Genomic DNA, 26,838 nt, shown 5'->3' with positions numbered 1-26,838 from the left:
AACAAACTGCTCTGTAATGCAAAAATTTCAGCATTCATGCAAAGTTAGGCCTCATCACAGCATTAAAGGATACTCTAAGTGCAGTAGACAGTACTATTCCACAAACATATCATATATTTCAACAACAAAAATCTTCTGCTGTTAAAAAAAAAAAATTAAAGTAGTATTTTAGCAGAAATGGACCAAACAATTAAAATATAAAGTTAAACCCAACAGCTAGGGCACATCTGATGGCCTTTACAAAGTCAAGGTGATAATGCCAGTGTTTGGTTTACTTGAAGAGAAGGAAGCCAGGAAATGGTATTATGGCTTTTTGATGCTCCAGTTATTCATTATTCAGCTATGACAAACAAAATTCAGCTCAAGGCTCACTCTAACTTGTTAGTCTTGTTTTAATTCCTGTTTTGTGACTGCATCTTCAGTGTCAAGATTTTCTGTGGCTCCCAACTCACCCAAGCCAAGTATGCCCACTATTCACACCTCATTTACAAAACAAACACCAAAAACAATCTAATTTCTATTCTAGGTCAAAGCCATTCCTGATCAAAAGCCAGGAATACACAGTAGCACTGTGCTCTACTACTTATTTGCAGTCAGGAGGGTTCCATCAACCACGAGCTGGACTGACCTGAATAATAAAAGCTTACAACATATGCAGAGCCTTTGCTGGTTTGTAGTCACTATCACTATTATACTGTTCAGTTGTGATGCCTGCTTTATGGAAGACACATGGATGCTTTCTCATTCCTCAGCTGGCCAATGTGTGTAGGCTGATGAAAAGCTCTATGGAGGATTTGCCTCACACTGCATTCACCCTGTTGAAAGACGATGTGATGATTTCAAAGAAAAAAAATAAAATAGTCTGGTGGATATACATAAATATTTATTATCAGTTTAACTTCATTTTACGAGAAGTCTTTAAACAGTTCCTCTTTTTTTACCAAAATGGTGCATTTCTGACACAGTTGCTACTGTCATAGCTTCCCTGCACTGCGAATAATGCACAGCTTACACTTAGATTCCAAAACAGTCTATTCAAGATAAAGAACCTTCAACTTTAGTGCATATAGACCTATTTAAAGATTGGTAAAAAGACTCCCCCCTTCCCCCTCTCAAAGTAAGAGTCTGTTACAAAGAGATTTCATTACCAAAAAGTGAATATACAAATGCTAAAAAAATGCTGGCTTGAAAAGGTGATTTCAGAATTTACTGTACACATACTAACAATTTATTATAGAAGCTGCTTCTACATGCAAGCAGATCTTACATTTGGTGTAAAACATTTATACACATTCTTTACAATTTGTACATATTTAAATGGCTGTATCAAACAACACTGCACTATGGAATTTTGGAAGCGAACAACTAAAACTGGGAGGAGAAAAAGACAGGGTTTATAAAACATGAACAAAACCCGTGACACTGAAAAGCATCTAGACTTAGGCTTAGTCTGGTTTGGTTTGGTTTCAGGTTATTCAGGCAGACCCAGATTTTCTTTCTAGCACACAAAAGTAACACCAATGCAAAACAGAATAAGGCAACTAATCAACCAGCAGACTGTACCCGTCACTTCAAATGGCTTATTGGTAAAATGCCTTTTTTGCTAAAATGTTTATTTTCTAGGCATATCTTAGCAAAAGCCTGCATTTTGGCTTTCCTGCTTGGTTATGGCATGAAATTAATTACTGTAGTTGGTGCCCATTGTGAACAGCGTTGGTAGTGGCCTTTTTGTTTTGAAAAGCCCAGGCCTCACACAGCATCTCAGTAGTATGAAAGAGGACAGGGAGTCACTTGACAAGAGATGATGATCAAAGAATAGAGTTTCTGTGATAACTAATGATGTTATTCGGTACTTTTGTCACCTTTTAGTTTGGATTAGAAGGTAACACAAAGTTAACCCAAGCCAACAAGCATACCATACTACTACATGAAGACCTGAGCTTCGTTGGAATTTGAGGACTTGAACTACTTTGGGTTAGATATGGCAGTGTCCCCTCTCCTGAAACGCTTCAGACTCTCAGAGGGGTAAAAAGGAAGCTGGCCCTGTACAGCCCTGAGGAACACCAGTACCTTATGGCGTAATATCAGGGCAGGGGTGTCAAAGTGCTGGTTTGAAAAACTGGTTTTCACACCTTCCTGAATGGCTCCTTCCTTGTTTCTACGTTGTCTTCTTACACAGTGCATAGTGAGAGAGAAAGAGCCCGACATAAGCTCTGAGGCGTTGTGCCACAAGGACAGGAATTAGATAGAAAGGAAAAAAAAAAACCAAAGAAAGGGAAGAATGAATGATATTTCCCAGAAGACATAATGGGAGCAGTAATGCCATGGCTGTGCATGGGAAGCAAAACTCAGAACAAAGTGTTCGTTCATGACAATCTCCTGAATATGTACCAGAAACATACATGGATATAATTCATCCTGGTTACTGAATCGCTTAGAGAACTGAATTGAATATAATGAGTATTAAAGTCATTTTCTCAAGCTTGTCTGCTTTCCCACTTAAAAAAAAAAAGATATGGTTTTGTAACTCTGATGTTGATTACAAAGTTTCTGGAAGAATATCTGATAGATGCAAGCCTGCATAAAGTCCATGGCAACACATCAGTTCGATATTTTAGATCCCTATAACTGATAGCATTATCTAGCTGGTTTTATTTAAATACTGACACAAATGGGACAGCATTCCAGATAAGACAACCTTATCTTATGATTTAGGCTGATAAAGTAAAATTTTAAATAAGAATTCTTTTTTCTACAACTGATTTTTGTTGGTTTTGGGGGTTTTTTGGTGGGTTTTTTTTTGGCTGGCAAAGGGTAAAGTTTTTTACCATTGCCCCCAAATCAGAAGAGCACTTCAGAGTTGTTCTTCATTGTTGACTACTCCTTGTTCTCTACATCACAGGAAAGCGGCTGAGTGCCTGCCTCAGCTTCTGTGCAATCTGAAACAAACAAACAGAACATATTTAACACGTAGTCACTTTACACTATGTAAAAATATAACTGCAGACTAAGAAATTCAATGAATTGTTCCCTCATTTTCAAAAAACCCTGCAGTTTTTACTGCAGATTTTGTGTATGCAGGTTTCTCAAAGCATTCCTTTATAAAAACTTTTCTTCTCATGTATACACTTCCTGCCTTGTTCATTTTGTGCTTTCACTGCTCAGATTGTGTTGGAAAAAGTATTTTAGGTAGGGCTGTCATCCTGACTATTAGGTTACCTAGCACTGCCCTATGCAGGAGGGCTACAAGAATAAAGACAGATCTTACATTAAATCATTTTCCCTGCTAAAAGAACATCACATACTAGAAGAGAGCTCCTGTGCTCTCTACAGCTCTCATGGTAGTCAGCACCCCACATGCGAACGTGCATTTGGTCCCTGTACAGGGGCACAGAGGACTGGTACAAGGAGACTGGTGGGGCAGCAACCAGAACTGGGATAGACTGGACAAGAGACTGAAAGAAGGTAGGGGGAAACCTATGCCTAACCCCATCAGAGAAACTGAGCAAGGTGACCTGATGGGGGACCTGAAGTTCTCATCCACTAACGATACTTCTGAAGCCCCACTGGCACCTTTTACTGCTATGAAGGGCAACTAGTTGTTTATATTGCTCCTTTAAGTGATAGAAGCCAGGTTCCAGCATACCCAAACTCACATGTTTTAACAGCATATCACATGATCTAATTTGTTCTAGGGTTTCATTTAAAAAAATCACAAGGAATACATGCACAAGAACAATGTTAAGTAAGAACTAAGATTGTAGGTCAAGTACCGAGCATTAACAGTCGCCTAAACAAGTCCAGTTCCCCTGCCTCACACTTGTATACATCAGGCTTTATCACAGAAGCTTCCCTTTATCCTCTTATCTTATGAAAGAGAAGTTTTATTCAAATACTAAATTGTTGTACTCAGTGCAGCAGGTCTTTCTTACTGTATATCGCAGAACTAAAATTCTTTGTAGACTTAGTACTGGCATTGGAAAAAAAAAATAAAGCTCTCAATGTTCCTCAACACTCTTGTTTAGGTCTAATATTACATAATCATGTACATGGGTTGTATCTATGGGAAGACATTATTTTAACTCATCAGAATTGTTTTTTTAATTTACATGTACAATTCTTCAAATATCTGCTCTCTGGGAGAAGGCACACACAAAAAGATGATTTAGTACTGAGAGTATAAAAGTAGCACAGCACAGTATGTACCAGGAAAATGGCACTGAAATACTATACCTTACCGTTTCATAAAACTGTGCCTGCTGCTCCAGATACAGACGAATGACACTGTTGTAGTCATAAATCCGGTTACTGTGGAAGTGATTCATCTCAGCTGCAATTAGACCCAGGAGGCAAATTATTTAAGAGAAGTATTTGTAATTAGGAATGTTTTCATTTCGTTCAGGTTAGTTACTGTGCAAGAAGCTCAGTGTCCGGCCCTGCCAACACAGTTAATGTTCTCATGCTTCCACAACTTGTTTTGTTTGCAGCACTCATGATGGAACTGTTTGCAGAATTGATAGGATGTCAATTACTGCTAAAATACAGACAATTCCTGGATAAAGCTGTGTTCTTGTTACGATACTCAAGTGTACAAAGATTTGACAAAGAACACAAGCAGGATTTTCTCCTACTGAGGTAACTGGTCTTTCCCAAAGCAAAATTCCACAGAATTAGGCTAGGACATTCAGATCGCATAGGGTACAGATACCAAGGTGTAAGTCACAGCTGTAAATATTTAGCTCAAAGATACAGCCAATAGTGTTTGATCCATCCCTCAGCAATGAGTAGTCCCACTAAAGTCAGCAGCATCATGTATCTTTTGCAATATTAATACACAATTTGAAAGAAAACAATGGGCGAAATAACTGCAATTTTAGTAAAATCTAAGCAGGTCACAAAACCCCCTCAAATCCATGCCTAGAGCTTATTACCATTCCTGGTAGAACAAAGTTCCTCTTTCAAAGTTTGTTACTGAAGATACGTCCTTTAGAAGTCTACAACATCGTCATTTATCCCAAAAGTTGGTTTACCTTGTAGTGCATAAGCCATGGTGCTCACACGTTTCACCATGTTCTGTTTGTCTTGTGGTGTTATTTTACTGGTTGCAACTAATTTATCACTTTCCTTCACTCTTTCTATTGCTCCCTGTAGAAATCAAATGCAAAAAGATTAAAAGAATATATTAAAAGAGCAGTCAACTTAAAAGGCCTTTATATAGTCATCTAAAATGCTGCTGGTCACATTTTGAGTATGTATACTGTACATACATATACACAGTGCTTGATTTTGCCTTATCACATTTTCAACCACAGTTATTCCATTCTATTGCTTTCAATTGCAAAAAGCTACTTCAAACATAGGCACGAACACTGTCATTAGGAAATTGAGTTTGGTAAAAGGCAGGAATACACAAGGATAGATAAAGACAGGATAAAAAGACCAGCTTCAAAATACAGTGAAACAACACAACAGAAAAAGGCTCAAACTATGAAATGCCTGCAGAATCTTTATACGTTATACAAGGTGAGATAACAAACTATTTTTCAAGAGACTACAACTCACTGCAGTTTACAACTTCCGATTGAGGAAAACCCCTGTGTCACATAAACAAACATAAAGAGGAATGCCTCCCCCTTCACAATGTATTTTGTGCCAAATGACACTAAAAAGAATCTTATTTACACATCTCTTGGCAGTAGGCTTATGTTTTGAGCTTTAAAAACATTTCTTCTCTTTTTATGGTATTTTTCCCCAAGGATTCTGTGGGGTGATGAGATACTAAGTGTCCCGAAGAAAGAATATACAAATCTAATATACTTTTATCTTTATTGGTCTCAGAAGTATATTCTTGGCTTACACATTTAACACTTCCAGTGGTAAAATAACCTAAACGTGTACTTGTTTAATACTTCAAAATATTTTTTGTTTCCTGAAGTATGTTATAGCAGGCATGTGAACATAAGGAAAACTAGGGCCAAAACAAGCAGAATATCCATAACTAGACACAATGGCTACATTTATTGGTTTATTATTTTATGGCTTTCATATCACAGAGAACAAAGTGGTTACTTCTTGTTGCTGGTGTTTCTCCCCCACCTCAAAAAAAAAAAAAGTTAGCCCTATTCTTCATTTTTAATATTAAAACAACTTCTAGTCAGTTCATGATTATTTAGCACATATCAGTAATCCAGATATGTAAGTATACATAATTTTTCCTACAATACTTGTATGGTTTAGTATCAACTACTAGTTAAGACCCAAATACTACAAATTTATACCACTACCATTCACCTCACTGAGACACAAAGTTAACTTGAAGAGAGTCACAAAGCTTCTAGTGTACTACTATATCAGAATGTTATGATATTCTCAAATCCCAAGATAAGCTCCATCTTCCCTTCCCTCGAAGTTTTGTTTTGTTTTAAAAATCAGCACATTGGTTTCACACAAACTGTCAGTGTTTCTGGAGGCAGAGGCCAGGCTGCCGCACAAACACAGCACACCATACCACCACTTCTGTGACTGTAGACCCTTCTACTGCGCAATCCTTAAAAGGAAAGTCCCCTCACGTACCTTATGAGCTGCTATGATGTCAGGGAAGCAACCAAGAAATCCTTTATATTCATGATTTGTTTCCATCAAGAAGTGAAGATCTTTCTTCGGCTAATAAACAAAGTGTAAGCATCAGTGAAAGCATATTAACATCACAGAAAAGAAATTATGGCGTCAGAAAAGTATGTGTGGGAGGCAAAAGAAAAGGAAATAACAGAGAAAACCCAAACCAAAGTCTTAACTATTTGTTGCAAGTTATTTCATATTCAGAAAGGTCGTTATTAAAACACAAGCTCTTCAGAGTAAGGCATCAAGCACCAGTGAGCAGATGCCTTGGTTTGTTTTTTAACTCAACACTATTTCTGAAGTGAGGGGTTTTGCCTCCAGTTTTCCCTGGAGGTATCAGTACAATCTCAATACATAGAGATATTGTATACACACAGGTGCATCTCAGTCACCAACTTGGAAAGTGGCTTTAAGAACTTTCAGACTCAACCTTGAGATCAAGGGGATTGGCATTTTGGAAAATTTCAAGCTTAATACAATTTATGATTTGAGTACTGACACCAATTAGGATCTATTTAAGACAGATTTTTACTGAAGCAGGCAATTGCATATAGAGACAATGAAATGCAGCAAGATCTGCATCCTGTTGACATTTGGGGAATGAAGGGGGAAGGTAGAAACCCTATCCTTGATTAAATCTCATTTTTTTATGAAGACAGCTCGCTGACATCAGAAAACACACACATTCAAAGAGGAAGTAATCATTTTAGTATTTTAGAAACCAGAATGTGAGTTTTCTGAGCCACGAGAAATACCTAAGTTGACATACAGTAGAAAAGAAGTTGCAAGTTCATTGTAAAGTATTAACAGTAATTTCATGTGACTAGTCTGCAGTAGTAGCAGTTAAATCTTAACAGAAAAGAAAAAGGTCAGAAGTGATCTCCATAGGTGCTGTGTTTGTACATGCTGCACCAATGTATTCACAGCACTCCTACCTGATCTGCTACAAGACTGGCAATTTCTTCATAGGTTTTTCCTGCTTCTGTTATCGCTCCATTGAGATCAGATTCTCCTAAAAATACACATCAGTGGTCCAATTACAGTAAGTTCATTACAATAAGAAACTCAAGGCAAATTTCTAAAATAGCTTATTTTACACTAATAAATGCCTAGTCATCATTTTATTACCAGCAGTAATACAGAAGTTAGAAAAATGTTACGAGTTTTTATACCGTTGAAGACAGGAAACTCTGAAGATCTTGTGGAAGATGAACACTAAAGGGACCATGTAAACACTGTTTTACCATAGTACTAGCACTATTCACTTCCATATTTCATAACTGTACTTTAAAATATGTACTTATTAAATACAGAGGTATTCCCCCACATTAGGCAACAGGAAGCTTATCAGAGTTGCAGGGAAGAGCGAATGCAGAGGGTGACACTAGAAGATCGACTAACAAAGCTGTAAATCGGACACCTGCTGTTCTGATTTTTAATAAATGATTTTCATACTTGATAAGCAGTAAATTCTCTACAATGCCCTGTGGAGGAGTGATACTAGCTCTAAGCTCTCCCATAGTCCTGGACTATAATCGCTAGAAGGTCAGAGAAGCGGAAGGAGGCTAAACTAACTTTTGCTTGCCAACAAGATTTCTGACCCTTTAGGGAAATTTTGGATAATGTTTTCATGCTATGCAAGAATCCCTGCTTTTGAGAGCAAGTTTTTAAACTTTCATCATTATATGAAAACAAATCAAAGGGCCCCACAAACTACACTAAACATCACCACTAAACTAGACACCACAAGTGATCACTGTACTACTAGGTGGACACGGCTACAAGGGATAAAGATGGAAACAAGCCTTACATTCTTGTTTTTTTCATGCCACTTCACCTTCCCAAAACACCACAGGATTTCTCCATCCTTGTTAGCTTGTCCAAAGCATGTATGGTCAACAGTACAGAAAGCAAACCAAGGCAGAGAAAGGGAAAGGTATGATTGGAAGACATTGAATTTTATTTTAAGAAAAAAATGATACATCTTTTCAGATATATCTTGACACCAGGCATCAGTTAGCCCTTTATGAACATTTTTGGGTTTTTTTCTACAGACATTAATCTGTAATAATGGTTTAATAAATAACTTGACCATTAAAGTATCTTCTTTTACTATAACTTATTGACTAATCTATGTTAGACATTTATTAGATTGGATTCCTTTATTTCAGTGTCCTAAAGGAAACAAGGCTCAGTTCTATCAATTGATTCTTACTTTCCATTAGACCAGTTTCATAAAGCCAAAAGCTTTGAGGGAAAGCTACTGATCCAAAGAACTATCAAGCCTAGCTGCACAAACATTGCTAGTGAGACAGATATTTTCCACTATTTGAGCCTGTCTAGATAAAAATAAAACCAATATGGAATCTCATTGGGAGATCTAAGTAGTACATAATTCAGAAGGTATCTTCACATTGTTGTAAAAGAACAGAAAAAAAAAAGGGAAGATGAGTTTTGTTCCTTCAGGTAGATGTAAATGCTTTCATTATTTCAGATTTGCTCACATCTACTCAGAAGTAACCTTCAAGTAACTGCTGCTTATGCAACTGACTCCTAGACTTTGAGATAAAACATGGTATGGCTTTTAACAGTCAGGTTTGTCTAAATGTTACCATTCATTTCAGAATGCCATAAAAGGCAATGGCTTTTCATATCTGAGCAAAAACAAAGAGGAAGATATATATATTTGAATAGAAAAAGAAAATGCTTCCCTCGAGTGCAGAACTCACTCAAATGACTTTCAGAGAGTGGAGCTTCAGCACCTATCCTCTTTCATTTGGGAACTGCAAGGCACAAAGCTAGCTTATAGAAGGCACAGAGAGTATTAAGAGTTTCTACTATTAGTACAGGCATTCACACTCCTGCAAAAGTAAGGCTAAGGCACAGGATATTTGAAAAGTTGTTCCAGACAGTGGATCCAGCCAAGTGCACAAGTGGCAGAAGAATATCTGCAGCTCCTCCTGCTGCAATCTTTTCTTCTTTTTTTTTCCAGGTGGTGCCTGGGCAGCCTTCAAGAGTCAGATTTCACCTTTCACCAGCTGAACACTCCATATTCTAATACAATTTATCAGCAGTGTCATGCCATGCTCAGTAAGGCACTTCATACACAGACCACCTTGTCAGAGATACTGCATGCAACCCACATGCTCAACCATAGGAGTAACTTGAACCCCAGGAGCAGATTGCTCCCAGTCATGGTTGTCAGCACAGTTTTGGTCAGAGCTTTGTTGCTTGGACAGGGCCATGTTTCTAGCATTTTCAGCTTCTGAACTGATGCAAAGCTGGAAAAAAGCTTTTTAACTCAAGCCATGAAAGCTGATCTGGATCTCAGTGAAAGAACTTCAGGAGTTCTTTAATCACTGCAAAAGCAGAAGGCCCTACGTGCTGCTGACATTTACAACAAAATCAGGGCACTATGCATTACATATATCCCCATGAGAAACACAGGGCTTAAAAGTATTGACTAAAGTTAGCTGGAGAAAGACCAGTCAAAATGGCCAGTAATACCTACAAATATTTTACAGGCCTTCATGCTGTCACAGGGACATGAAGGAAGATATTAAACTACAAAGAGTCTTTTGGAGACCTTTAGCAGAGCATCTCTTAGCAGTTCAGCTGCTTGGTAAGTGCCTGTCATTATCACCTCTGAGGGAATACACCAGGCATATTGAGGTAATACATACTCTCTGAGGCTTGACTGGACCAGCAGAAATTTTGTCAACAAGTTTAGCTTTATTTTTCCTTTTCTTTCAAAGCATGTTTTAAGAGAATCCAGGAATAGGAAAGCGATTCAGTTTGATATACTAGGAAACTACTTGTGGCAAGATTTTTTTCTTGACAAGTACACCTCTTTTTTTCTTGACAAGTACACCTCATACTGATAATGTTCATCACAGAAATCAGCTTGGAAGGCAAGATAGTGAAACTTGTAACTGCCTAACAACATTCCAGAGGGGTGACATAGGATTAGAAGAGACCTTACTACAGCTGAATGGCATACCACAGCCATTCACGTTTTCTTAATATAGGAGAAAGACTCGCCCAGGTTTGGCACCGCAAAAGAGAAGCCATGCTATTTAAGTCTGCAGCAACCTAAGAACATTGTGAGATGCACTAAGACAGGCAGCATAGTGCCAAGCTGCAAGACACTTCCAGGCATATTCTGGAACTGTCCAATATGCATTTTTTGGACCAGGATCATACCTTCAAAGTATGAGCTCTTAAAATTGATTTCACAGCACACAGGCCCATGGCCAAGTTAAATGAGAACCTTTCAAAGTGTCTTTAATAGTTTGAAAAGTACCTTTGCAAATACTGGGGATAGATTCCTTACATGCAGTATGGCTGGCAGATAATTGATAAGGCCTACTCAGTACCATAAGAAAAAGAGCTTGAGTGAGTAATCAACAAATACATCTTGTCTGATGCAATATTAAAGGTTTTAGACTGGAAATCAGAAGAGAAGGCAGTAGACATTCACCACACATAATAAGGCTTTGCAGAGCAGGCTCGCAGCACTGACAAAAGAGGTAGAGACAGAAGATACATCCCATTCTAACTGTGAACATGAACCAATCAACAGTGTATTCAGCATGTTAGAAGTCAGCTATCAGTAGCTGGAAATGTTTGTCATCAAATCAGTCATTAAGGTCTTCAGTGGTCTACATGCTTAAGCTCCCACAACTCAAGTATTAAAAAGAAAAGAAAAAAAAAAAAACAAAAAGAAGAAAAAAAATGAAGAGATTCAGCTCCTAACAGAAAGTGGACAGAGTGTCTTTAAACATGGCTGAAGGAGCCATTCTTCTTCAGGGGGTATTATTTTTCTGGACAATCAAGTACTCACCTTGAAGGAATGTGTTCTTTCAGATACTGAGCCCAGGAATCACAGAATCACAAGGGCTGGAAGGGACCTTGAAAGATCATTCAGTTCAACCCCCTTGCCAGAGCAGGACCACCTAGAGTAGGTCACACAGGAACTCATCCAGGTGGGTTTTGAATGTCTCCAGAGAAGGAGACTCCACAACCCATCTGGGCAGCCTGTTACAGTGCTCTGTCACCCTCACAGTGTTCCTTGTATTTCTTTGGAACCTTTTGTGTCCAGCTTATACCCACTGCCCCTTGTCCTGTCATTGGACATAATTGAGAACAGCCTGGCTCCATCCTCCTGACACCCACCTTTTATGTATTTGTAAACATTAGCTTGGAGGAGACTGAGGGGGGAGCTCATTAAAGAGCCTCAGCTCCCTCAGCCTTTCACTTTAAATCCATTAAAATTTACATTTCTTGCATAGAATCTGATTAACCCAAAGATCTCTATCTGAGGCAGCTACCAAATTAAATTGTACATTAACAGCAGGCAGGACAGAGTGAGGGCAGAACTGAAGACAGAATGCAACACGTGCACTCTCTTTCTGGGAATGCAAACTAAAAAGCAAGTAATCCCATACATTATTAATGTTGAAAAAATACATTGGTGTATTATCAAAAAGAGCAAAATATAGGAAAGCACGATGTATCAGTGGGAAGGGCATTTTTCTCAGCACGCTGCTATAGTGCAACCACGCACAAGTGGGCAAACAGCAAAGAGAGACATCCTGCCTTGTTCCCAAGCATCTGGGATCTATTTTTTCATACCATTCAAAGATACTAAGGAATGTTTCAGTTTGATTTCCGGCAAGGTTGATCTGCAATTTTGCATCCTTGCTTTAAGACATAGCTTTCCCTCTACCCTGGCAAAAGAACGTGTGTTATGGTTCAAGCAATTTTCAGTCTTTTCTCAAGGATTCTTTCTACAGATTGTATCTAGCTAGGATTTAGTTTTCTAACTCGTGCTAAGAGTACATAACTATGCAAATCTCCTTTGGTTCTCACATCCAAAAGCAATATTAAGGCAATATGTTATACTCTCATACTAATTAAGCAGTCATCCTGCTGAAGTACAGGACAAAGAAAAGAACGAATTATAAGGACTAAGTCTATTTCCAATGTTTCCAAAGGCAGAGAACATCAGATTCAGAAGTGGCTGCATTTTAAATATGTGGTTCATGGAGCAACAAAACCTTTAAAAGTACAAAGCAAGGGATAGATGCATAATCAAAATAAGTACTGGTCAATCAAAAATTCCTAAGAAGGAAAAATTTCAGGAAGCCTCTATGCTATTACATTTAATGTTTTAGAACAAAGCAATTTTGCTATTAGGTCTAGGCAAAATACGAAGAAAGATACATTTGACAAGGGAATGTCAGAGAAAATGGACTCAATAAGCTCCCTCTGGGACATGAGGAAGTATTTTCCAGTTATCTGGAAAACATCAGCACTACTTAACATACCAAATCAGGGTTATGAGTTTGGCCTGAAGACTATTTTTTAGGAGAAATCTGAGCAATCAATGCCCTCTTTTTCCCTTCCACTATTTTCACACCAAACATGACAGGCTCTATTTTAGGGCTCTTGAAGAAGAAGGAAAAGTAAAGGACAGAAAAGGCTACAGTAGCCAACCCTCCAGCCTGCATAAAGGTACACAAAAATCTTGTAATAAAATTTTCCATCCTTGTGTGCTGTTTCATGAAGTCACACAATAGGTATGTGACCGATATATTCAAGGCTGCATTTTCTCCCCTTTCCTTTGGTATCCCAAAAAATGCTACAGCATACTTTGTCAGTCAGGTCAGTGACCAGATTACACATTAATGAGACCAAGCTAAACTCCTCCACCACCACCAATCGACTACATGATCAATCACGAGAGAAAACAAGACGGCAAACTAGGCTACAAAGCCACACAGGGAAACAAGTTGATTTTTTTTCCCCTCAGAACCATGTTTGGCATCTAAAGTTCAGAGAAGAAAGCATTAAGCTCTTTGGCGAAACAAAAATAGCACAATGTGATGAAAAAATACCTTTTAAGTAAAGTATAAATGAAGCTAAAGAAGTACCTTGGTATCCACTAGTGCTGAAGACTGTTGCCAGGCTCTGCAACGCTTTTCCTATCTTCTGGTACTCCTTGGGTAGTGCTGAAAGAGTGAAAAGGGAAAATGGGAAAAAGAGGAAAACAAAAGCAAAGGTAAGTGAGTCTAAATCTGCAGTGTTTTCGAAACTTGATAGAAACAGACACCAAAACCAACTAGGTTTTACATTTCCTCTAGTGAATCATTTACAATCATATTCTTGCCCCCTTCGCTACTACAGACATTCCAAAACTGGATAAAACAATTACAAACTGGATTCCCAAAAGCCATAAAATGTTGGGGAAACTGTGTACAAAGAAAAATCTCACTACACTCCTAGCTCAGTCCTTCTATGCACACAGTGAGATTTTTCTTTTCCTCTTGTGAGTACACTTTATTCTCCTGGAGGAAGTGCTGCAGTGATATGGAGAAGAGATCTCATTAATATTTTAAGAGAGGAGATTAATATACAGACCTATAATAACTAAACTCTCCTCAAATTGTGGATTTTATATTTAAAGGCACTAGAAACCAAGATTATAGATAAAAAATGATGCAAGTATTGGAATAACAAATCTGGTTTTTATAATCTATTAAAAGTGTCTGCATGAATAGCTTCCTCACAATGAGGTCAATAAACCATGGTTTATGGGTGCATTCATTATTAACACTTGGCATACCACTAGCTCAGACACCCAAAAAGCCATTTGAAATGCAAAAGCAAGTTTTTATAAGATACCTATGCTAGTGGAAAGAAAGTTCAAATAAATGTGCTTCTTTGTTTCCAAATATTCCTATTCAGAGGGTATGCCATCCAGGCAAACATCAGCTTAGTTGCTCTGGCATCCCACACAATCCAGTTTTCACAGAACCTCTTTGTGTGGTAAAAAAAAAATCACCACAAAGACCAACTCCCCTCCCCCGATTATCTTTGATTAAGTCCTTACCCAGAAGTTAGATTATTTGTGACAACTGCTATTTCTTATAGAACAGGTAGCATTCAGAGTACTAGACTTATGTTATCAGCCATTAACTTGTTACTGAATCCCCAGTGGAAACTTCAGTGAAGAGCATTTAGTTTCTTTTCACTTGCATTTAAGAAGTTTCCACTGTCAGTCATTTTAAATATCAAACAATGGAATGAACGTAACTATTGCTCAGGAAGTGCCAAAAATACTTCTGACTAGCAGCTGTGACTGGAGCTGACAGGGAGTTTAAAATCTAAGAGACTGCTGAAATTCTTCAATTTGCAAGTCTCAATTTACCAGTCTCTTTTTCAATTCAGTACAAACATCTGGAGAGTTAGAAGTTAAAATTTTCTGCATGATCACATCTGTCTTACTGCATTTATGCTAACTAGTTAATAGCTGTAATTATTAGAGGAGTGATTCCATACCTAAAGCACTAGTGTCATACATTTAGGGAGACTTTAGCAGTGAACAAAATACTGAATCTACTGTAAAGCACGAGTCACAACCAGCTCTTAACTATGGTAGTTTTGATCACTGCTTCTGTAACTGCAAAGCAACACTGGTTTTCTAATCTCATCTGAGGGATTTTATCCCTTCCGCTGCCCTCCACTTCCCTCTTGGTATCATTTCCTAGTGGCTTGAGACCTATACAATGTCAGCTATGTCCTGTGTTAAGCTATTTTTGAATGGGAGGAGGGGCAGTGATGTGTAGAAGGAAACTCTCTTCTTTTTCAAAGCAGGGAAACATAAATAATTTAGAGTTCATATCCTACAGCTGCTAAAGTCTAACGTAATCACTACCAAAAGAGACTGGGCTTCTATACTTCTCATTCCATCCAGTCAGCACCAGCTGTCCAACTGTAATGTTCTATTAGGAAGCAGAAAAGAGGTAACTCAGAAGATGTTCTTACTCCCAAATCTAGGGACGTTTTTTTTGTGGGAGTTAAAGGGGGAGGAGTGGTGGGGAAAAAAAAAAAAAGAAAAAAAAAAAGGAGGATATTTGAGATTTATGTGATAGGTCTTTGGTCACCAGACACTACAGCCTGCCCTGAAGTGTTTCTTACTATGATCCTCAGCTGTAGTACCTGCTTCCTTTCAATAGCTGCCTTGTGGTGGCCACAAACACTGAACACTGCTGTGGACTAGGAAATTAGAGCCCAGGCAGAGTCATAGGGACTTGGTGTGAAGTTCTGCAACCCTAAATATCTGTGGGAAGGAAGAGACAAGATAGGAGAAAAAGAATTGGGCTAAAGATTAAGTTAGAATCAAGTTGGTTTTACTTTTTTTTTTAAACCCATTTAATCTTTAAAATCACTCCTCCTAGCATGCAAGAATCCTATGTAAGGGGTTAATAAAATGCAATCATTTATGATTCCATCAAATACACAGGTCTACTTGGCCCATGTTATTAAAATGTAGACACATGACAAATATATGAGAACAGGTCCAACAAAGGCTTTAGCTGGATTACTAGAATTCTTTAAATAATAATATCTTTAACTCTACCGACAGGGAACCAGATATTTCTGTTATGAGAAACAAAACAAAAGAACAACAAAACAACCAACCAAACAAAGCCTCAAAGAACTTGCTTAATTTTATGCTCTCAGCCTTTGAAAGCTGTCAGAATGACATACAACTTTCACGATAACTCAGGATTTCCTTTAGTTTTAAGACGTGTCTTGAATCATAATCAACAAAAACAATGACAAAAAAACCCTCAGAGAAAAGCAACACAGAAGGGACCTGAGTTTACAAGGGACACTTACGTCCTGTACATCTCTTCCAGTGCTCTTGTCCCACTGTCAGAAGCTCTCTAACTCCATCATCCATTGCTTTGGTGAACCTACCCACTGCATCACATTTCTGTTCTCTGCAGCATTCAGAAAAAGAAAAACAAAAAAAGCAGTTTAACAAATGTATTACACTAACTTTAAATGCAGTACTGAAATGTTTAGGTCTTAAAATATGAAGCAGAAAAATTAATTCCTTGAAATCTCTGCCATTTCACTAAGGTCAGAATTTCTCTCTTTAGATAATAGGCATTTTTCATTCTGTTTTTCCCCTTCTGCTAAACATGTAGTTCTGGACTATCACTCTCACCTACAGCTCGTGATCTTTAAAAAAACCCCAGACTACTAGCCAAATATCCTCCCCAAGGAGATCAAGCAATAACAGAAGAGCAAAATCCAGTTTGAAGAAAACACATCCCTAAAGCACTTAACACAAATAGGACCTCACATTGTCAGGAAACTAGATGTTAGTGTGACATAAGTAGCAAAAGTAGTACAACAACAAACAAATATCAAGAAAATAGTTATTCCAGATATTTTAACAGAAGTCTAAAATAGATGAATAAAAATTAATGTAGCACTTTTTCTAGGGAAATGTATAAGCATAACTATATTATATTGACAATATCATTGTGTTCAGCTGTGTTAGAGAAAAAGAAACTGTGATGCTCAAAAGAGAATTCTGAATTAGTACATGCCTTTTTGCCTCTCTTTGAGCACGTTTTCATGCAGCTATCAAAGCTTCCCGTTAACATAGCCCAGCATACACAGAAATGCTCTGTGAACTCTACAAAAGAAAACTAGAAATGTATTTTCTTCCAATGAGAAGTATTCAAACTGTATTAGATCTTACAAATGCTCTCAGCCAAAGCCTGTGAGATAGCTCTCATAGGAAGGTAACCCTAAGCAACTTTCCAGAGCCAGGGCAGCAGCTCCAGCTGTGGCCCAACCACATAGAGGCTCCCACCTCCCTACCAGCACCTCCTTCCTCAGCTGGAAACCCTACCCAAAAAGTTACTTGCACAGAAGCAGAATCTGGGCTTTTTAAGAGGCCTCTGTTTTACTCCTATTTTCCCAGTAGCAAACCATCCTTTAACTTTCTGTACTTCATACTTTATGCTATCATGATCACAGAAAAAAATTCATGAAGCAGCAGAGGGTTACTATCCTTTGACCAAAACCAGGATGAGACACAGGACTGCCAAAGTACTAGCAAAACTGTTTTGGTAAATATAGTCTTTTCATTGAAGAATCCAAGAACTATAGAGCAAGCTGGTTTGTCCATTTACAGGACTAATGTCTTTCAAGACTGTTCATATACACTTTTAATAGCACCCAGGCACTGTAACTTGGTGTGGATGTCTGAGGTGTTACAACCACCTCTAGAATGCCCAGCGATCATTCCCAGGACACCCCAGGCTGCCAGCCCCAATCCAGCAGCCAATATCCTCTGGTGAGCATTCCCCACAGGCTGCTTGCCTGCCCTCACACTGTTAAGGGGCAAACAGTTTAGCAGACCATATGCTGGTTGTTCCCTGCCAGGGTTCTGCAAATAATACACGCTCACTCTCTCGTACCTCATGTACAAAATCCTCCCTCTGGTTCACTCCTTCAGCTGGGATATATATAAACACAAAAGTAGTCAAGTTTGAAACTCTTGTGTTCGAAGTGGAAGTGACCTAAAAATGGCCATCTCTTTTACTGGTACAGAACTGCTACCACACAGCTATTATATTCATCTTAATAATGCACTGCACCACTTGAATAAAGCTAATGCTGGGACATTTCTAGGTGTAGGTGAACTACTGCTTCGCTCCTATAAACACTTCTATCTAGTTTATCCACAGCTTCAGACACAAAACAAAGTTTCTGTATTATACAACAGTAAGCAAAGTGTGTCATGAATACCACACAGGTTCTAAGAAAAATTATTAAGTCTGAGGGAGTGAAATAGAGGCTACAGAGTAAATCCAGTCTTTCACTCTACAAAACCCAAAGGTCTATCACCAACAGAACTATACTTAAAAGTGTATGTGTGCATACACACACACACATATATATAAAATATATCTATCCATTTGCACTTCCAGAAGGATACTCCAAAAAGGTCATAACCCATTTAAAATTAAATTTGATAACTTAAGTCACTTCTCATTTTTAATAATTTCCAACCATTCCAGATATTAGAATTACACTTAGGTGTGCATTATATACAAGTATTTTACAGAAGCATTGTTTTCATGGTTCACCTAGAGTTACCCTAAGATACTTGATAAGTCTAGCACACTTTGTAAGTTTTTAGGATCAGTATTCAGCCACTGAAGTCAGGGAGTAATTATATGGAGTTCCACCAAGTTCTGCAAGGGCTGATATCAAAGTTTTGTAGTCAAATAGTTTTTCAGCTCTGTTTTGACAAATACCTCTTTAAATCCATGAATGTATGTGCACATTTACTAGTCTAGTTTTACATTAATTCAATATCTGTTGTATATCCAGATGCATAGTATCCATACAAAAAGAAATCAACTTACATTTCTACCATGTCCAAGTCAGGAGCTTCTGGTTCCATTGTAGAAAAGATCAGGACTCCTACAGTTTCATCTTTTTCTGCCTTCCGCTTTCCAGTTTTCCACTCCTTGAGAAAAAAAAAAAGACAAAGTTTGACCACCACTGTTCATGAGGCTTAAAGGGCAGTGAATGAAATGTTAACAGTTAACCAACAGGCTACCCATAAATTAAAACATTTTAAATTAAAGCTTCAGTGAGGTCAAGTTTTCTTAAAAGTTTCCCCTCCTGCCTGTGCACTTTGGGGTTTTTTTTTAGATTCTGAGGTCCACAGACCCTTCTTTTATGTTACTGAAAGAGAGCGTAGGAGTAATTACATTCATCTGTCTCTGCACATGTAATAGTGCTGATACGAGAAGCTACTCAAGATCATGAGGCTATTATGCAATTGCCATACTAAGTTCTTAGCAGGAGCAAAAAAAGTTAAGAATTCCATTTATATTACATCAACTGTGCTTTTTATATCAGTCCATAAGTTAGATACTAAGAACTGCTGACTAGCTAGCACAATTATACAACTCTCCATTGGCCATAACTAGGCCTTCACTAGGACTACTCTTTACTAGCTATTATGCCTCAACTTACAGGATCACAGAATAATTGTGATTGGAAGTGACCTCAGAAGGTTTGCAGTCCAACCTCCTACTCAAAGCTGGTCATCTGTGACCTTGGTTACTCAGGGCTTTATCCGGTCTGGTCTTAGAAACTTCCAAGAATTGTTTACTTTTTTTTCCAGCAAAATCTGTGTGCATTTAGAAGTATGATTGTTTTAAGGAGAAAGCAAAGTTTTCCTGTTTATTTCCTGATTAGTAAATACCGAAATCAGTAAGAGAGCTGGAGCTCGGTCATGAAGAAATCATTATTTACTGGAGATCAATATATTAAAAAATGCACAAGAAAACGCTGGAGATGAATTGGGGATAGGAATAAAAAAGGAATGGTTATATCAGGCAACACCTCAGCATAATGGTATTACAACCCATCCAGCAAAAATTGTGTTTTTGAGGGAAGGGGGATTGTTTTTAAATTTAATATAGGATCAGACACATCCTTGATGTGCTACAAAGCTTCTATTGGCAAAACAGTACCAATCAGAGTACTATAGTGATTATTAAGTTCAGAGACAGAGCAGGGCAACAGCCAAGAGAATTGTTTCTGTATCAAAGAATCACAGAATAGTAGGGGTTGGAAGGGACTTTCAGAGATCATCTAGTCCAACCCCCATTTCCATTGGAGGCACAAACTCTCTGGCAACAAACCTACTTTAAAGAGCACATATCTGTTAGAATGGCACCAAGCATTTCACACAAGCAATTTTATGTCTCATTTTGATCAATTGGCTAAGTTGATTAGTAAACCAGCAGTTTTCAGCCTGTCATTCCTGCCCACAGGAGCTCAGACAAGCAAGAAGGCTATGATGCTGAACTCTCATCTTGAAGGGGGATGAGGGGAGAGAGTAGTTCCTCAATCTCAGTCCGTGAGAGAATTGAATTTCTTACCTTCTCATCTCGGAAGTTGAGAAATTGCTGGAAAACTTCACTTTCTGAGACAACAGGATGGCGACACATCCTTGTCATCCAGGCTTGCAGTCTCTCCATACGCATTTTGATAAATTCTTCTTCAAAACGTCCTGTTAGGCATTGAACAAGATTTGTTACATTTCTACTCTAGCACCTACAGCTATTTTCTTTTTTTTTTTAAATTTAAATGAAAACCTGTAACTCAGCTGGTGAGTTACTAACCATTTAATGACTCAGAACTTACAAGAAGAAAACGTTACACTGATAAATCAGAAGAATCTTAAATCACAGTATATTGATTACTGACTGAGACTACTACTCTTTAAGATAGAATCATACAATGGTAGGGGTTGGAAGGGACCTTTAGAGGTCTAGTCCAACCCTCCTGCAGAAGCAGGCTCACCGAGATCAGATCGCATAGGAACATGTCCAGGCAGGTCTTGAAGACCTCCAAGGAAGGAGACTCCACTCTCTCTCTGGGCAGCCTGTGCCAGGGCTCCCTCACCTCAACAGTGAAATAGATTTTCCTTATATTTAAGTGGAACTTTTTGTGTTCCAGTTTCATCCCATTACCCCTTGTCCTGTTGCTAGCTACTATAGAAAAAAGGGATGTCCCAACCTCCTGATATCCACCCTTTAGATATTTGTAAATGTTAATAAGATCTCCCCTCAGTCTCCTCTTTTCCAGACTAAGCAGCCCCAGTCCCCGCAGCCTTTCTTCATATGAAAGATGTTCCAGTCCCCTGATCATCTTGGTGGCCCTGTACTGGACTCTCTCCAGAAGTTCTCTGTCCCTTTTGGGCTGAGGAGCCCAGAACTGGACACAGGACTCCCGATGAGGCCTCACCAGGGCAGAGTAGAAGGGGAGAAGAATCTCCCATGACCTGCTGGCCATACTCTTCTTGATGCATCCCAGGATGCCATTGGCCTTCTTGGCCGTGAGGGCAAAAAAACCACAGTTCAAATCAATTTCTGCAGGAAAATATCCAATTTTCTGGATGGAAAAACTAGGTATTCAGATGACCCAAAAGAGGAGCTAGGCACAGGTTCCATGTCATAAAAATATCTCCGTTCAATCTAGTATATCCTTGGCCCACAGTAAGGCTCAAAAACATTAGAGTAAAAAGGAACTACTTGCTTTCTAATTCCTGATGTCTTAGGTAACAAAGCATTTAAACTGGACTGCTCAAAAAAGTTTGAAATTGCTCTGCTCAAACACAAGTTGCAGATTTATAAAAGCACTACCTCCCCCAACCATATTTCTATATGGGTAAATTAATGCGTTGGGGGAAAAAAACCTCAAGAAAATCTCAATGAATCACAAGTATAAACCAGTTAGGATATACACATGTAAGACTGATTTTTTGGTAGTTAAGAGATTTTAACACAACATGTTTAAATAAGTAACCAATTTGTATTTTTTCTTTTTACACCAGTGCAGCATCGCCACTGTGTATTCGTAAAAACCTTTTAATTTTATCACAAACTGTCTTCTTGAGAGACTCTTTTCCAGCTAAAAAATGAATGACAGACTTTAAAGCATATAGTGAATAAGACATATTTGAAGGGAATGAGAGATTCCTCCAGCACCCAACTCTAACTTCCATAGAGGTGCAGATGACATGTACTCTTGTACTTGAACACATGGACTCTTTTCAGTATAATCCTACTGTACAGCAGCAGCTCCACAAGGTTGAGCTTTCTGTGGTCTCAGCTTCAGATTGCTTGGTTTGGGTTTTTTTTCTGTGGGTTTTTTTTGGTGAGAGGTGATATTTTGTTTGTTTGTTTTAGGGTTTTTTGAGGGGTGGAGGATTGTGTGGTGTTCTTTTTGGTTTTTTAATTGCAAAGATAGAAACCAGCAAGACTACCAGTCTAGATGAAGAATACAAATAGTGAAAAATGAAGTTTGTGTTGGAGCACACTTTCTGAAAATCTGCTAGGGAAAATAAATTCAACTACTATGGAAGAGAAATTGTATGACCTTCAGTAACTCCATTCCATCCTCATCTTAAGGTGAAATCTCCAGTTGTGTTGCTCATTAGGCATATCATCACCAGTAAGAAAATGATCCTGAGCAAAGTCAGCCTAATTATAAAGAGTCTTACTTTGCCAGGACCAATACACAGAAATATTTTTCTAGATAGTCTTCAGAAAGAACCCTCCTTAGCACAATGAAAGATAAGCACCTTTTTCCCCCCCTTCTTTTCTGTAACATTTCAGAAAGAGAGACATGCTTTTTTCAGTTTTTGGCATGAGGCAAGTTATCTCCCAACAACTCCAGAAGACAGAAATGCACAGGCAAGGTTTAACTGTGATGTCAAACTCTTGAGTCTTTTAAGATATAGCTGCAATAAAATCTAGAGATCCCATCAGGTCTTCTATTTTCCTTTTAATCCACATGTACATGTTTAAATAAAAACACTGGTAAATTCTAAACATGAGACTAACGGGAAGAAGTCACTTCCTCACTTTTCAGTTTCCTCGGCATTCATCCCAGCATCTGCATCAATGCTTAGCTTTATTCTAACAGAGTAGAGCTGCTGCATTTTCAGTGATACCACAAGCCACGTGGTTGGCAACATGCCACCTGCTTTTGAATGCTTGATTTTGGCTGGTTGTCTTAAGGGCTGTTTAAAAGTCTTACCAGAATACACACAAGTGGAAATAGGCAAAGGTAATGAATTTTCCTCCTATGCAGGTGTCCATTATTTTCTTCACATGCACTCTAGCACACTCTTGTAGAAAGGATGCCAGAGACTACTGAAAATGCACAGGTACCGCCATATAAGTGCAATGACTGAATCCATGAGCATTTTATAGAATCATAGAATGGTAGGGTTGGAAGGGACCTTCAGAGATCATCTTGTCCAATCCCCCTGCAGAAGCAGGTCCACCTAGATCAGGTCGCATAGGAACATGTCCAGGTGGGTCTTGAAGACCTCCAAGGAAGGAGACTCCACAACCCCTCTGGGCAGCCTGTGCTTTTTGTGTTCCAGCTTCACCTCATTACCCCTTGTCCTGTTGCTAGCTACAACAGAAAAAAAGAGATGCCCCAACCTCTTGGCACCCACCTTTTAGGTATTTGTAAATGTTAATAAAATCTCCCCTCAGTCTCCTCTTTTCTAGACTAAACAGCCCCAGTTCCCACAGCCTTTCCTTGTATGAAAGTGTTCCAGTCTCACTTTTCTTGGAAGTCAAAACAAAAGACTTCCATAAGTTTTAGAGAGTTTGGTCAAACTGAACCAATATCAAAGCAGAGGATAATGGTATACAAATGAAAGATGCTTTCCAAATCAAGTGTGAAGCAACAGGAGAAACAGCTGCAAGAATTTACTTGAGAAATACAGCTCAGTTTGTCAGGGGATGCTCCCTTTCCTCCAGGAGCTTTGCTCCTACAACACAATGCATTTTTAATCAAATGCCAAAAAAACTCAAACCACAAAAAAACTGCTAAACTAACAACAAGAAACATCCAAGCAACACACACAAAACCCCTCAAAAACCATTTATCCAGACAATCAGCAGATATGGAACATAAATAGTTTTCTCTCCAATAATAAATATTATTTTTTTACAGCAACTAGGGTTGGGGTTTTTTTGTTTGTTTTCAGTTAGTTTTTAAAAACAACTGGACTAGATAATTAAAACCTGAGTTCTGAAGTGATGCTCTTAATGCTGATATTTTATTATCATCACAACTCATCATAAGTTTTGAGTAGGGAAAGGTTAGTGGGGTTTTTTTATATCTTCTTTAAAAATAAGAGAAAAAACAAACAGTAAGAAATAACTAAACCTTGTTAAAAAAGTGATCTCAATTTCCCATCCCATGAATTCACACCTCTGAAAAATTACCTGTTACTTGCTTGTCTGGAAGAGAAGGGATTGGAATGGCTAATCCAAATTTAACAAGGAGACGCTCATACAACCAGTCAAAGTGCTTGTATCTGTGGTTGACAGACCGATTAGTGTTCTGCAAGAGAAACATAACTCTGAATTTTTACAGGAATTTATAGATGGTGACATGAAATAACTGTGACCAGAACAGTAAATGTGGAATGTAAATAAAACTTATGTTTTAGAACTTTGAATCTGTAAGTACAGAAAAACTTGAAATGCTAGAACAAAGTAACTCCTTGGGGAAAAAAGTCTGACAGTCAACACTTATTTTAACAATTCAGTTAAAGTCACATAAACTGTATTATTTATCTGTACAGAAGACCCTTATTTGCAAGAGTGATCCTTTTTCAGATACACTTACAGTGCAGGTCAGCTGATACTCAATGTAGCTCTTGAGGCCATACATTTTAGAACCTTTTTTGGGATCTGCCACCACACAGTCAAACGTAGAGGTAGGATAAACCCACATTGGGCCATAATCACCAATCTGTAAGAAATTACAAGTATTACCTATAAATATATGATGTGTACCAGCTGGAAACAGGGAGACAAATAATTTCTCTCTTCTCTCAAAAGTTTTCATTGATTTCAGTAAGAGCTTGACAAGAAATAAAGGGTCCTCTTGCAGTCAGAGATGATTGACTACAGTTGTGTTTATCATCTTCTATATTTTCCAATTTTTCCCAAATAACAAAGGAGTGTTGAATTCTAAGGATTGTGACTGTGACCACATCTCACTAGAAGAGTATCTATCTAGAAGAGTTGTTTTTTCAGATCACAAAATGACTGATTATTGCAAACCTTTATGAATGTGTATTAGAGATGCATTCAGATATTAGATAATTGATAGATTACATTAGATAACTATCTAGACAACCCATAGGTCATGTAATGCATTTGCTCTGCTTGCTAATCCCCAAAAGGCTCATTTTCATGATCACAAGTAACGCAGATTCAGCATGAGAACACAAAAAGTACTGAAAAGAATCAAAAAATCCAGCACACTTAGAAGAAAGGAGTTGAAATCTGACTCTGAAAAATGCTTCCACAATATATGACTCTGAAATGTAGTCTACCACAACTTCAAACTACTTAAATAGTGCACGGTTTTATTATGACAGTTCTATTTCTAATTATACATTCAGCATCAGTTTCTTATCACCCAAATACAGATAGCAACCCTGAGGAAGTTAAGTTGGGGTAAAAAGAAAGGGTGGGGAGGATGAAAAAAAAACCCCAAACCCATAAAAGAACCCCCCACACAAACCAGAAAAACCACACCACCCCCACACAAAAGCTACACACACATCCCCAACTTACAATTATGGGAATTTTCTCTTTGGGTTTTGCTAGCTGCTTTGCCAACAGATACTGTTCCATCCCAGGTTTTGCAAATCCAGGAAATCTAACAATGAAATGAAAAAAGAAATTTATTCCAGATTTTCTTTCCTTTGACATATGCAGAATTACCTGCCACTAAAGGAGAAAAAAAAAAAAACAACTTAGTATTTCTCAAATGCAGGAAAGAATTGATGTGGATTACTTCAACAACCAGCAATTTGCCCTGAAAAAGCAGAAGAGTTTTGGCTACCAACAACCAGCTTCTATTTGTGCAATGTGGGCCCCTTCTTCCAGGGCAAAAGTAGCTTTGTGTGCTCTGCAACCCATCAGAGCAAAAGTAACCGGAGGATACAAACATCTGCCACCACTGCGATCTACCTTCTCTGGAAATGCACACACACACTCACACATAGTCCTGCCATTTCAGATTATGAGAATTCAACCACCTGAAAGAATGATAAACTGCAGATTTTTCAAGTGCTTCTAAACATGAGTCATGTTAAATAACTTATCCACCAATTAGAAAAAAAAAAAGCACACACACACTCACAAATCACTGTAATGTCCTTAAAGTCTGCATAAAAAGTGTAGAAAAAGCAAATGGTGGGTCTCTTTCTAGGTAAGAAGATACTTAGCCCTTGAAGTACTGCCAACCTACTGCCTGCTTGCAGAACACAAATAGTAGGAGTTACTTCACAGACAAATAGTGCTCTTTAAGGTATGTTTATGCTCATTACACTAAATGGGTTTGCAACACATAGATGCCACAACGATGCAGAGGTAGAGTTGCAAAACTAGACAAAACACCTCCATGAACAAAAAATAATGAGTAGTCTTGCAGAGACAGTTGATTTTAGTTGCATATGCCAAGAGACCATTATTCTACAATCCTTTTCCACTCTGCTGTCATCCACTTAAAAGATTATCACACAGTAGCTTCTCAGAGTAACAATAGTTTTAGAATAAACAAACATTAAGCTGTAACATAAGATAAAGCTAGTGTAACCCTGACAAAGCTTCATACCTAAAAAAAAATAATCAAGCTTTCTGTGGCTCAAGAATCAGCCTGGGTGATGCAAACACACAGGATAGCAGAACTTTTCCCCACTCCTAGCAACTCAAATTGCTCATGAATTCTGATCAGTCTTGGACAAGTCATCCATCACCTTTCATTTTCACTAAGCAC

At 38.2% G+C, this 26,838-nt stretch overlaps 1 protein-coding gene across 2 annotated transcripts in view; it reads right to left on the bottom strand.

Moving 5' to 3' along the window:
* Positions 1–861: 861 nt before the first annotated feature.
* SNX9 (sorting nexin 9) overlaps positions 862–26,838 on the bottom strand; it is a 61,647-nt gene continuing 35,670 nt past the window's right edge. For both annotated transcript variants that reach the window (XM_061989033.1, XM_061989032.1), the window contains exons 7-18: positions 25,632–25,716; positions 24,673–24,798; positions 24,267–24,384; positions 20,394–20,524; positions 18,861–18,964; positions 16,306–16,409; positions 13,554–13,631; positions 7,554–7,630; positions 6,574–6,663; positions 5,031–5,145; positions 4,239–4,330; positions 862–2,939 (exon numbers count right to left, since the gene is read on the bottom strand). In XM_061989033.1, coding sequence (XP_061845017.1) covers positions 2,892–2,939; positions 4,239–4,330; positions 5,031–5,145; positions 6,574–6,663; positions 7,554–7,630; positions 13,554–13,631; positions 16,306–16,409; positions 18,861–18,964; positions 20,394–20,524; positions 24,267–24,384; positions 24,673–24,798; positions 25,632–25,716 — 1,168 coding nt within the window. In that variant the 3' untranslated portion in view covers positions 862–2,891. The remainder of the gene's footprint in view (positions 2,940–4,238; positions 4,331–5,030; positions 5,146–6,573; positions 6,664–7,553; positions 7,631–13,553; positions 13,632–16,305; positions 16,410–18,860; positions 18,965–20,393; positions 20,525–24,266; positions 24,385–24,672; positions 24,799–25,631; positions 25,717–26,838) is intronic.

This window comes from Colius striatus, chromosome 2 (assembly GCF_028858725.1).
Source record: "Colius striatus isolate bColStr4 chromosome 2, bColStr4.1.hap1, whole genome shotgun sequence".
NCBI lineage: Eukaryota > Metazoa > Chordata > Aves > Coliiformes > Coliidae > Colius > Colius striatus.
Note: the sequence above shows the minus strand (reverse complement) of the source record. Positions and strands in the feature narration are given on the sequence as shown.